General features: G+C 48.0%; 1 protein-coding gene across 5 annotated transcripts in view; it reads right to left on the bottom strand.

Moving 5' to 3' along the window:
- The window catches only part of FOXN3 (forkhead box N3), a 215,121-nt gene that overhangs the window by 125,338 nt on the left and 75,855 nt on the right, over nt 1-13,928 (bottom strand). For 3 of the 5 annotated variants that reach the window (XM_082059170.1, XM_082059173.1, XM_082059174.1), the window contains exons 1-2: nt 13,062-13,310; nt 9,819-10,375 (exon numbers count right to left, since the gene is read on the bottom strand). In XM_082059170.1, coding sequence (XP_081915296.1) covers nt 9,819-10,361 — 543 coding nt within the window. In that variant the 5' untranslated portion in view covers nt 10,362-10,375; nt 13,062-13,310. Of the gene's footprint in view, nt 1-9,818; nt 10,376-11,737; nt 12,131-13,061; nt 13,311-13,928 lie in introns of those variants that run through there. The other 2 variants (XM_082059172.1, XM_082059171.1) reach the window with 2 other exon arrangements.

Raw genomic sequence — 13,928 nt, 5'->3', positions numbered from 1 at the left:
TTGTATTAACCCCTGCAGCCCCTGGAAGTTGCACTGTGGGCATTTTTTTTCAACTGTATACTCAGAAAAACATTTACAACAGTTGCTTCATCTCAATGAACCATCTTCCCACAGTAGGCAGCCATGGGATCTCACAAATATAACTCTGGAGCAGAGCTAAATTTTCTGCTCATAACTTGAATGAGTGTGAATCCAGCATTCAACTAGATTCTCTCGTGCAAAATCCCATCAATAAGTTTCTGCTCCACGTACTGCCATAGACACTTTTCCATGCCATTGGGGCTTTCCCATACATAAGCCTGTTCATTCCGCTGCTTACCAACAGCTGTCTTTCAGCAAGTTACACTGTCTTTTCAAAATCCTGATAGTACTCAGCTAGTGGTAAATTGCTACCGTTCACTGCTGCAACAAAATACAGCAATTCAGCATGCCGTAGATAGTGTTTTGGTATCTTAAGTCACTGGCTGAGGGCAGCAATTTGGCTTCTTTTCTACTGTGGCAAGGAAAAACCCACTCACATTTAAGATCCTTGGAATAAGTCCTCTCACAAATTCCTGCATCAGTTCGCAGGACAAAGTTTCCATAACACCCAGAATGGAATCTGGAGAACATAACTAACAAGTTAAAATGTACTGTCTCCAAAATTACTATTATGGATAACTCAGTAAGATCCAGAGGCATCATTTATGGCCACAACTGCTACTTTCCACAGACCTCAGTCCCAGTTCTGCTGTTGTTTACTCAAGAGTAAATTAAGAGCAGCTCCTCTGCATTCAGGAGTCCAAATTGGTGGGAGAACAGAAGAAAACAACTAATGTTCCAGCCTAGGAAGAGCCAATAGTGACCTACCAAAAATTCAGGAAGAAAAAAAACTTATGCCAAAGTAAGAAAGTCACTCCCCTTCCTCCTCCCTACTGTTGCTTATCTCACATGACCTCTCTCGTTGATGAGTCTGACACCACTTACAGCTACAAGAAATTAAGGACTTTGTAAAAGCCAGCTGAGTTGCCAGCAAGCAGATAAATCTTGTCAGCAGCCAGACTGTTAAAAATGTGCTTATTCTCCAGAAAAGATAACCACAGTTTTATTAGCATTGCAGTAATCTCCACTAAACAACCAGACACGGCAGCAATCGTGAGCATGGTGTGGGTGCCGTGTCTCAACTACTGGGCATCTCAGCAGCTCCAGCCACTTGGCCAGTAAGATCTGGATGCAGGCTAAGAGGAATCACGGACACGATGGCACGGCAGTGCCAAGGCATTCTGTACTCCCTTGTGCAATTAAAGGCAAGAATCACTATGAACTTCAGTCCTGGACACTAATTTTTCTCAAAGGGAAACCATCTCTAGAAGCTCTCGCTAAATGCAGCACCGCTGAGGAAGGTGCTCCTCGCCCTCATCTATGAGGCCAGTTAGTCCCAAGCCAGCCAGACTCTGCGGAACAGCAGGAGTCCCAGCAGCCACTCGCAGGGCCACCATCCAACAGCAACAACGTTTCTGCTCCTTCAGAAGAGCCACCTCATCTCCACAAAGATAAAGGTGTTACTTCTGTGCCTGAATTCTTCCAAACCAGAGAAAACACACACGGAGGAATGAAGTGAGAGAAACTAAGATACAAGACCGATAGAAGCATTCAAGCAAACATACAGATCAATTTTACCTTTAAGGATTTCAGAGCACAAGTGTCAATGACAGAGACTCATAAGCACACCTGAACCAACTGCCTGCATTTCTCTGCTGCTTCTCAGTTAGGCACTGCCTAACAATCCACTTTGGAACCTCCTCTCTTCCCCAGCCCACCAGTAATAATTTCCTGGCTCTGGAGCCGAGCAGGTATGCTGCTTCTGGCCAGCTCTGACACACCAGAGCAGGTGTGGAATAATTGGGAAAGGGACTTAAACCAACTGGGCATTACACTGAATGGCAGATGTTAAGAAGCAAAATTAAACCGTTATTTCCTTGAGATCAAAACTTAAATATGGAATGACAACAAGCCAGTTGCTACTACTGAAGAAAGAAAAATCTCATTGTTCTTAAACTACTTAAAACCAAACTGACTTAAACCAGAAGAATGAGAAAATCAGCAAGATTTATACATGTCTAATTAAAGCAAACTTTTGTCGCTATTTTCCTTTCCCTAGAAGACAGAATACTTTACTTATACTGCTTCAAAATTATGAATCAAAACAAATACTTAGAGACAGAAATCTTTATTAGCTTAAAAAACACCTATAAGCATGCAGTACAGTCTGTCCCTAGACGCTTAGTGAGCAAAGTGTAACCAGAGGCTGCATGAGGGGCTTTTCTTTAAGCAAATGTGTTCACAAGATAAACTGCATCATGATATATTGCTTTGTGACAGCTACATATGGTGCTTGCACCAGGACCTCAACTAGCAATGGTCTGCCCAGTCTTGAAAGAGCCAGGGCTTCAGCTACCCTGGCCAGCGAGGGGGACACAGCAACTGCCTGAAACCAGAGCAAAGAAAAGAAGCTTCTCCAGCAACTCAAAGGCTACTTCAGGCTGCCTGAAGAGTATTTTCAACTCCTCAACTATTTTCAACTGCCCAATTAAGATCAAGTCTTTTAAATGCTTTTTCACAACATCTTCACCGAAGAAAAGAAGCCATGCAGCACAATTTGCTGTGCTTTTTCAGCCAATGTAAAACACTCCACTCCCCTTTTAGTAAAGGAAGGGGGAAGTCTAAGGGACACATCCTTCATAATTAAAATGGATTCTTTGATGTTCTGTTGAAGAACGGAAGCGTGAGACAGAAGCATGTCCAGCAGGCCCAGGTCATCTCTGATGTTCAGCCACAACCATCATCATGGCCCCGGTGCTTGGGGGCACGTCTTGTCTGTTGTCACAGGCATTTCATGGGGATTCCCCCGGGCCAGCGTTTGTTACCGGACATGTAAAGGTCTCCTGTGTATGTACATACTCCAGCCCCACCATTATCGAGGCCTCCTGTGCTCGAACCAGAGCACAGCCACAGGATCCGTGATTCCTCTGCTGGCAGTGACAAGGGCAGTTCATTAGCTCTCTAACAATTAGGAAGAAACCTAGGTGGTGATGAGGACGTAAGGACAGCAGCACATGAAAGCCTGACAATTGATGTTATGGACATCCTTCCCTCTGCCATAACAGCTTTTCAGAGAATCCACAGCACAGCTCCTCTCAGAACCACCTCTTCGACAACAGAAAAAAAACGAACCTTGAGAAAATGAGGGAAAACAAGCATGTGCACACATACCTGTGCAGTTTTCTTAGTACCATTTCACCCATGTCATATGGGCCCAATCTGGCACCAAGCACGTATCTGATGAATAAACAAGCAGCCCCACAGACTGCACTCTAGCAGGTAAGAGCAACCCCCACCCTTGCCCATCTTCTGCTGCCGCCGGGTGGGCTCTGAGCTGGCTGAACGCTGTGGGCACGGTTTCATCCCAGACTAAACAGAGCTGAGCCCACGGCCTGCAATGGCACTGCTGCTCTTCTGACCACAGTGACCATGAGCTAAGCAGTGAGCAGAAAGCAAATCCAACTAAATCTGCCCATTGAAAAATAACCCAAACAAAAACACAAGTAGTTTTCAGCCAGCTCATTGCATGGTGCCACATGTGCCAGTAAGAGCTCAAGAGGGACTGCAATACAGCCCTGGATCTGTTTAATCCCCCAGCAAAGGGAACAGGGGGCCAGGTTGGGCTGGGGCCATGCCTGATGGTGGCTACCCAGATTTTGATCACTTTAAATCAGCTGTAAAACACCATGAAGAGCTGCTAACACAGGCCACTTGAACAACAAATAGCACAGTCCTGCTCCCAGGGGAAAAACAAAAGAAAAGTCTCCAGAAGAAGAAAGCCTTCCATTGTATTTAAATTTATTTTCTGATTTCACTCTAGCCTTCAGCTTGTAGTACGGATCACATCCATTACCCCATCAAGCAGTCCTGCACCAACTCTCCCTGCAGCTGCCAGCCTCCATCAGGCCTTTCTTCTGTCAGGAGTGGCTTGCCTCCTCAGCATCCCAACCAGAGGTATTCCCCAGCCTCCCCCATCATCTCTGCAGTCTCTTGGACTGCACTGTGACCTGAATTGGGGAATTCAGCTGAAAAGAGACTCAAGAATTAAAAGAGAGAAAGATAAAAATCCAGCCGGATCGGATCTCTCACCAGATCTGTGGTTTGACACAGAAACACAGAAGTTCATGTGCCAGGAAGGTGCTGGAGCAAACAGCCAGGAGCAAGGGAGCTGTCACACAGCTGAAAAACAGACCCATCAAGCCCACCACAGCCCGAGCCCAACAGGGAAGGAGCGGCTCACTCCCGCTTTCCTGCCGGGGCTCCTTCAGCACTGCTTAAGACACTTTCTGTCACCTTTGCCCTGGGTTTGGAGCACAGACAGGGCCAGTTACTCCAGTTTATTTAAACTAAGTAGCCCATCACCTCTGGTAGGTCAATAGACTGTCAACGTGCAACTAACATGCCAGTTACCCTCCCAGGGCGCCTGCCCACAGGCTATCTTAACCAAGAGCAACATAACATAAATACCTTAGATATAAGGTTCAGAGGACTCTCCGGATATTGCCAGCTCTTCTTCATTATGTGAAAAAGAACTGATTATGCTTTGTACAGCTCTCAACCAGTTAATGCAGGCAGACTCCACCACAAAGAGTAAGCTCTGATGTAAAGTCAACCAGGTGGAACCATGTTATTTCCACCCACAGCTTTAGGAGATCTATTATTTAAATATTCTGTATAATTTCTTGGGTTTGCACTTCAAAAATAAAACTGAAAGGGTTCAAGAAAAGCTCTCCATAAATTGTCTGATATCTGGAACCCACATATAACAGTATGGTTCTAGAGACTTCTATTATTGCTCTGGAATGAGATGACCCTCATTGCCCTCAATATCCATTTGAAGAGAAAATTTCTGATGCTAGAGAGCTTTTTACTATGACAGACTGCAGTATGAGAAAATGGATTTCATGTTAAACTAGATGAATTCCAGCTTAAAAAGACAACGTTTCCTTTTAACAGTTTGAGAAATTAGCAGTTGGATCAGCTTATTTAGGACATTATTTTATTAATGGAGTCAACATAATCTGAAGTCCTTAACATGAATCTGAGGAGTTGTTTGGTTTTTTACACTTTAGCTCCACTAGATGTTATAAATGCAGTGAAATTCTGACGCTTGTGTTATTTGGGTCAGTCTAGGTGATAATAACACTAAAAATGGAGGAGATGATTTCTATCCCCAGAGTGCCACCGAGCTTTCACAACAGATCTTCTTGAATAATAACGCTAAAAGAAGGAGGACAGGCTCCCTTGTCCCTTGCCTTTGTGTATATGCAGATTGGATTAGGAGAGTCTAATGAAGAACAGGCAGGCTCTTTTTCCTCTCACTCCAGCTAGCGCTTATCTTTCTGTGGGGTTTTTTACTTGTCAAAAGCCCAGACATCATCACATCAGAGGAAAGGCTTTGGCAGGAGGGACTCCTGGAAAGTCTCCTGCCCCCTCGGCAGGTGCCATCGCACCACACTTGCAAAGGCAGTGCATTAGATGAGGACAAGTTGGACGCCGGCTCTCGCAGAGCACAAGGACCACTGGGGAGTCCTCAGATCTCAGAGCCTGCTCCAGACGGAGGAGGAGCCTGGCTGGATCTCCATGACCCAGTTATGGACCATGTACTTCTAAGAATAACTTTCGCATCAAGCAAGGAGAATTTTCTTCTCCCAGCACCATAAACATATCCTTTACCCTCACTGCATGTTTATTAAGACGTCCCTCAGCACAAGTGCCAAACAAACCTTTAAGAGACGTGAATTTCTTCAGCGTGCACACAGCCAGGAGCACGTGTGCATCCCCTTATCTCACACAATGCAGAGCAGACACAAAGAGGAACCCTCTTGACAGGTTGGATGCCTGAAGAAACAGAGACCAGGGAAAGACAGCAGAATAGCAGAAAGGAGCATGGGACAAGAGCCCTGGCTTCTATAGCTGTGGGCTGTTCACTGAAACAAAAAAATTGCAGAGAAGCCAAGGAGGTCAAACATCTTTTCCTCTCATCCGCTCATTTGATCAAGAAAGTTTCCATTCATAAAAGGCACAGATGTATTGCACGGCTTGAAAATACCATCTTACCAGCCTTTGTGCAAAGCAGGAATCCCTACATGAATAAAACAAATCTTCAAGAGGGAAAAAAATAGGGCTTGTAACAAAATTTTTCAAGAGACCCTTAGATAGAGCAGCACTAGTGGGCGCAGCTAAAATTACAGCAAACCTACATAATGCGTCTGAACTAGCTTAGCCCTTTCCCTGCAAGCAGAGAAGCTGCCACATCAGTAACTCCGTTGCTAGGGCAACTGCTTACTTTCCATATCAACTGCAAACTCGTTGCTATGGAGACACATATACAAGAAAAATTCCTCTCTATAGCCAAGGACCAGATGGTAGGGAAGTCAGGGCAGTCATGGGCTAACGGGCTGTACTAAATGGGACACACACTAGAGGACATTTAGATCTGTATGTTCACAATAGGATTAATCTGAATGACTGAATTCACAGGTCCGGCAGTATAAACAAAGACAGGGAACTCCTCATCTACTCCCCATCATGTGATACTTCATACTCTGGCCAACTATTATTAAACTGCTGAGCTCAATGCAAAGAGGTTTGTACAATCAAGTGCTCAGCATTTTCCCTTCTTCAGCCTGGCTCTCTGTCTCCATCCAAACGATCAGCCTCATCGCAAAGTTACATTAACAGTCACTCTGCTGGCTTGCCAGGTAAGCCTGATGGCATTGCAGCTGAAATGGAACAGCAGCAGTGCATAAACAAACCCAAGGAGAAAAATGTATTTTCCCAGCATTCCACACCAGACCTGGAAGCACCAGGGCAGGGCAAATAAAAAACTCAAGCGATGCAGCCTCTAAGTCTTTTTTTTTCCTTCCTGCTACAAGGATCTCACATCAGGAAATGCAAGCATTCATACACAGGCAGAAAAGGCTGCACACTACTAAATACATATTTAGCTCCATAAATATGAATTGCTGGAGCCCAAAATCGAGAAAACTACTATGCAAAGGGAATTCAAAAAAGAACTAAGTGTTCAGCAGAACTTTTTTAGAAAAATGATTACTGAAAGGCTACACAAACAAACACTGGAAAGCACAACTATGAGAGGGAAAGCTTCTAGCTTTTCACAGTCTGTCAATGCACATCAACTGGCAAATGCTTTCAATTCCCAGCACTGATTAACTCCTTCCCCTCACACTGTACATGTTTCAGAGCCTATCTTGTTAGTATTTTATAAAATACCATTTGCTAAATGTTTGGGTTTTTTTTTTCTCTCCACATAAAAACAGTAAGACAGGCAGACTCCAAGACTGCAAACTGCAGAATGTGGCTGCAAAGGGGAAGAAGCGGCATGAAACGATTCCTTACGGTGGGGAGTCCGCCCCTTCCCATGCCCCAAGCCCCAGCCCTAAACTGGAGAACCCTTTTGATGGACAGACACCTTTCTTCTGAACAGCAGAGATGCTGGCTGCAAGGTACTCAAATCAACCCCAAGTGTGCATCTGCACACACATGAAGGTATTTTCAAAGCCAGCAGTTGACGTTTACCACTTTCCAAGTCCACAATTAGCTATCAAGCACCTGATTCAGCAACTCGGACAGAGCGTCAATTCTGCGCTTGGGACTGTCTGCCATGTCCCTTGGCCAAGACACGAGAAAAACCCAGCAGGAGATTTAAATGACCTGCCTTGGTGCATTTTACATTCAAAATTCTCATCTCATTCACTGTAACACTGGCTACCTGCAGTTATTAGCATCTCCAGAAGATGGGAGAAATTATTTCTCATAACCTGGGATTTTCCAGGAATGAATAAAACCCCACCTCGTTATTCATATAGGCAAGGCCTCCCACCACACCTTGTTGTCTAGCTATGTAACCATGGCTCCAATCACAAATTCGAGACAGAGGTGACTAGTCATGCGTTGTGCTCCGCCACTTCCCTGTGGAGAAGCAGCACGTCGTGGTATTGTTCACATGAGCTCAGCAGACTGCTGGATATTTGACAGACAGACACGAAGACAAGTTCCTGATAGGAAGGAAGCTGTACTCTAAATAGTCAACTTGTAAACAGAGGAAGAAGGATAGAACAAAACACAAACGGTAATGTTAAACACATGCCTTGCCAGTTACAGCATTTTGTTTGGTTTTGTTTGTTTGGTTTTGTTTTTAAATGTATTGTGTGAAGGCTTCTTATGGTCTGGGACAGGATCATAAAAGTCTAGTGTGGCACTTGTTATTATAGTCTCACTTCAAAAGAAGAATTTAAGACTCTCTTTTACACAAAATGTTCCAGTTCAGGAACAGGTTTTTTAATCTCACAATCAGTCACAGCAACTAATTTACAAAAATACCAACATACAGTATGTGATCATCAATTTGTGGACAGTAGATTCTATGGAACAGCATTTAAAGGTGGGGGGGTTGGAGGGGAAGATAAACGAGTCAATCCTTTAAAAAATGAAAGCTCCAGAGAATTATTTAAGTTTACTTAACTTCATTAGTTCAGTAATCTAAAATGAAAATAATGACAGCAATCTAAAATGAAAAGTTGCTAGTTTAGGGTAACGTACGACCCTTCCTCTAGAGTTACTTGAGCTCCTATTCCACAGCATTTAAAGTTAAATCACACCCAAAATAGGGAGAACAGCACCACCAACAGAAGTCTAGTTTCAGGGTAACCAGTTCCAAGACAATAGTTGCATTTACTTCACTGAAATACAAAAGCTGAGTGCATCTATTGTTTCTGCCAGGAGAAAGTGTCCACTTTCTAATCTTCAGCCAATTTTAGAGCCAGAGGGTCAGTGATGTCATTTTACCCACTATTTATTTCACTAACCTGTGGGAAGGACTGTGAAATTAATCTGCAAGCTGATATTTTTATCAGCATACCCGTACTTTGCCAAAGATCCGTGCAGATCACCGCTTTCTGAAGACGGCCCCCTTCGGAAACCGACACCGGCTGCCAGGCAGCCTGAGGCGCAGAGGCTGCGCTGAGAGCTGCCCCGTCCCCTCACACACGGGCTCTGCCCGCACACACCGCTCAGGATCCAGCAATGAAACCGGCAGACAACAGCAGAGATCCGGCAGCAAAAATGTGCTCCCCAGGCTTCTGCCACCATACCAGCTGCAAAAGTTACACCAGCCCGGGGAGAGAATAACTGAAATGTCAGTGAATGGCAACTTTCACCTTTGATGCCTGACCTCTCTCTCTCATTGAACAGTTTCTTCAAAACCTGCTGGAAATGGAACAAAACTTCATCACCAAAATTCAGAACTACTTCTGTTTGTTTAAAAGAAACAGAAGATTTTTCAGCTTACAACACAGACCAGGGAAAAAGCGATGGACTCCTACATAAGGCACACCCTTTCACTATACATTTGTATAAGCCGAGAACAGCACGCAGCCTATTTATAACATGATTACATTCATCTAGTATAGCTGGAAACCATTACCACAGCATGATAACTAAAAACAATATTTAACCACTATGCATGAAGACACCAGCTGGGGGGAAAAGAAAAAACACACACACCCCCCGAGTACTTTCTTACAGATGTCTAGACAATGAATTTAATAAAATCAGAATGAGCCATGCTAAAGAAATGTTTGCTCTCTGAATTTAATGAACTACATTACCAGTGACAGCGTTGCATATTCTGCATTTCACTGTTACAGACATGTTCTAGGATTAGCAGGTGAATATTTTCAGAGTCAGATAGGTTTCCGTAGTTCCAAACTTACCTGACTTCTGTCTTTGTCCACTTTCTTAAAACACTTATTCAAGGACAGGTTATGTCTCACAGAATTTTTCCATCCAGTGGGTGCGTTTGCAAAATACGGAAAGTGTTCCAAGATCCAGTTGTATATATCCTTTACAGGCAGTCTTTTGGTTGGCGAGTCCTCAATGGCCATAAATATGAGGCAGCTAAAGGAATAAGGAGGTTTGCAGTTGGGGTTCTGCTTGGCATCATAGGGCATGTCAGAGTGGGCAGGAGACGGTGGCGTGTCATCACCGATGTCCTGAACGGGGCTAACACTCCGTAACACCGAGTCCCCAAAGCTTTTCAGCAAGTTCTTGCTCTCGTGTAACCAGTTCAAATTAGTTAGTTCTTCATCTTCCATGGCCCCTTTATCTAATCTGATGGCAGGCAAAGAGAAATCTAGGTCCTCGTCATCGTGAAGTGCCTTTGATAAATCGCTATCTTGGTAACGTTGGCTCAGTCCACTGGGAACACTAATTCCTGAGCCCTCTGGCTTCTTACTGGGAGGCATGACTGGACCCATTTAGACAGCAATTCCTGGAGAGTAAATCCAAAGGAAGGGGAGAAAGAAATAGAGACAAAAGTTAGCTCACAGAAATATACTGCATAAAATTTTGACAGCTTTTCCCTAACTAGTCACTCAGACTTTTGTCATCTGTATTAAATATTACTGACTCCCATAAACAGTCATCTACAACTGTTGAGTAAAATAACCTAAAGTCAGGACATGGCAAAAAATTTCAGTCAATGGAGTAAGATGATAATCCTGATACATCTCAGTTCCGCATGCACATGAAGCCTCACACAGGAAATCCTAAAGACATGTCCCTTTCATAATGAATATGTGTATCAAATAACAGAATACTCTGATTGTATTACTTTAATAAGCACGTAAACTAAAAAAAAAATTTTAAATTAAAAAAAAAAATAGAGAGGCTTACTGCCAGTTGCTTCAGATTAAGCTCAGCTGTTTCACTTTTGAGAACAATTCAACAGGACTGTGATCAAAGCCACACTGGCTAAAGGCTGAGGCAGACAAGCATCCAATCTGACTAGAGTTGCAAAAAACCTCAAAAATGACAGAAGAACTTCAAAATCAGCAAGGGTGAGAGAAGGAAGGAAAGCAATGCACAGTAGTTTTGGGACCAGGGCCAAGACGCAGGAAACAAGCGCCAGAGGAATAGAGCACTTTAAAAATGTATGTAAACAGAGAAGATTTTAACATAAGCTGAACTGTATTTCAAACATGGCAGGAAACAGAGTCAGAAAGGCTGCTGTAATGCTCAACAGTGGCCTGGGAGAAGTGGGATGAGCTGCTGAGGGTGCTGCACCAGCTGGCCCCGGGGGTACCTGTGAGCAGTAACATTCAGTTCCTCCACACAGTAAAACTGCCAGGATTTAGGTCTGGAGACATGAATAGCAATGAAATGAAAAAAGTTAATAATGGATTTTTAAATGACAAAACTTCCTTCACAAACATTGAACAAGAACAAAACGATTCCCTATATCTACAACATATCCTCAGTAATTCCCTGAAGTCATGTAGTCACACACTTGATATAGTAAACAAAGAGCAAAAAAACTACAGGTAACCACTGAATGAGCCATGTACCTACAGGAAAAAAAGAGTGAGACAGCCATTGTGGAAAAGAAAAAATGTATATTTTAGCTGTTATAAAAGGGCAATAAATGAAAAAGGAAAGTTCCTGGGGTCTTTCTATGAACACTTTAGACCAAAGCAGCCACTGCTAAAAGAAGAAATGTATGGAACTTCTATGCACAGAAGCCTGCTAATACACAGCACCACCTAACAAGCTCCGTGAATGTGTGGTTCTACACAAGTATCTGGAAGAGGAAAAAATACCGAGGCAGATATAAACACTGGAAGGCCAAACTTACATTGGTCCCGCTTCCCAGCTTTCAAAGCAGCACCCAGCACAGCCAGAAGGTAAACACGAGTATCGCCGGCGTCCGGGGGCACCGGCATCGCCTACCTATGCCACACACTCAACTTTGACTCCAAATGGAAGTTACGTCCCATGGGCTTCTAAACAGGAAAATTATATGATGGCTGACAGTAAAGTAATTTAATTGCACTGTTGCTATGACAACACGCTGCTCTCTTTCTGTTTAATTTGCTTATTTGCCAGTATCCTCCCAAAGGGCCACATCATACCGTCCCTCTTCCTTTTTTTTCCTCTCTTTTTACTTTCTTTTTCCTCGCTCCACGCAGCGGCCCTCACGGCTGCCAGGGGGTGACTGCGCGGCCGCGGAGCCCCCTCGGGCCGGCACCGGCGCCTGCGGGAGCCCGGCGGAGCCCGCCCGGAGAACGGCTCCCAGCGGAACCGCCGCGGCCAGGAGGAAGGCAGGGAGGGAGGCGGGGTGGCCGGGGCTGCCCCGCAGGCGGACGCGCCCGGCCGGGGCTGCGCCCGGGGTGTGTGTGCGGAGGGGCCGCGGGTGTTAGCGAGGCCCGTGGCGGCTGCCGCGGCGCCCCGCCGCCAGACAAAGGAGCGCCGGTCACATGAGAGCCCGCAGTTGGGCGAACATTTATAATTCGCTGCCAACTGCGGGTGCTCCTCCAAGTATCTGTACAGCCGCCCGCCCGCACCGGGCGCTGCCGCCCGCCTCACCCGCAGCCCGACGGGGGAGCGACCCAGGCGGGGGGCACCAGGGAGGCCCCCCCGCGCAGCGCTCCCACCGTACTTGTCGCACGGGGGGGCGGGCGCCCATTGGCCGGCGCCGCAGCCAATCAATGGCGTTGCTAGGAGACCGGGACTGCTCCGGCGGGGCGGGCGCGGGCGGCCGGCAGCGCGCATACCGCCAATGCCGGCCAGATGTCACCGGCCCCGCCGCGCCGGGAACGCAACTTCTCCCCGCGCCCGCCCCCCTCCGCGCGGCCCTGCGCACCGAGCGGCGCCTCTTCAACCCTCCTGCTCGCACATACGTGTGTGTGTGTGCGCGCACTCAAAAGTCCTTGCTCGAGCGCCTCCCGGAAGCCCCCGGCGGGACCACCTCGGGCTGGAAGCGGCCCCGCGGCGCGGCCGGCTGGGCTCGGCGGGGACACGGCGGCGCGCACGCCGCGGCCGCGCACCAACTCCTGGCCAAGTTGTGGCGCCGGGCGGCCGCCGGGCCGGGCCGAGCCTGGCCGGGCAGGACCGCGCCGCCCCCGAAACGGGCCCGCCAGCGCCTTGCGCAATCCCCGCCAACAACAACAAGAACTTACCTGGCGGGGGGCGGTGGTTTCACCGCGGTCCCCTCATGGCTGTGGCGCAAACTTTCATCTGACGGAGCCGGGCATCGCGCGCCCCCCGCCTCAGCCCGAGCCCCGAGGGTGCCGCGGGGGTCCCGGCGCAGCGGGCACCGCCGCCAGCATGGGGCCCGGCCGCCGCCCGCCCCGCGCTCCCGACGGGCAGCGGTCCGCCTCGGTGCGAGCCGAAGAGCGAGAAATTGTTTCCACTGCAAACAAAAAAAGGCGACACATGACCAGGGAGGGAGGGGAGAGAGGGAAAACGTGGGCTGGGCCAGCCGAGACGGGAGAAGCCGCGGAAGGGAGGGCCGCCGGCGGTGGGGGAGGGCGGCGGCGCGGGCGGCGCTGCTCACGGCCGCCCGCGGGGACGCGGGGCCGCCGCCACCGGCTGCCGGGACGCGTCCTCCCGCGGGGGCGCCCGCCCCGGCCCCACAGCCCCCGCACGGCGGCGCGGGGGCGCTCGAGGCGGGCGGCGGGGTCGCGCCGGGCCGGCGGCGTTTGCCTGGGGTGGGCAGGGGGGCGGGAAGCGCCGGCGAGAAGCTCCGGTGTGGAAAGAGCTGGCGGCGCTGCCGGTGCTGACCGGCGCTCCCACTTGTACGAGTCTCTGCCCCTGCCCGCGGCGTGACGGCCGCTGGTGACAGGAGGCCCGGCCAGACCGACCCCGGGCAAACTGCCACGAACTGCCCGGTCGCCGCTGAAGGCACTACCAAGTACCCCAAGTCCAAAGATCAACACACCGGCGTCCCGCTTCTCCCTCCCCCTCGGGAGGAGCAGGGGAGGCATCTTTCTGCACCGAAACACCAGGCTCCGTCCTGCCCAGCCCCCAGCACGCAGTTAATGCTG

Source organism: Streptopelia decaocto (assembly GCF_964273445.1).
Source record: "Streptopelia decaocto genome assembly, chromosome: 7".
Classification (NCBI taxonomy): domain Eukaryota; kingdom Metazoa; phylum Chordata; class Aves; order Columbiformes; family Columbidae; genus Streptopelia; species Streptopelia decaocto.
This window is presented reverse-complemented; position numbering and strand designations above follow the sequence as displayed.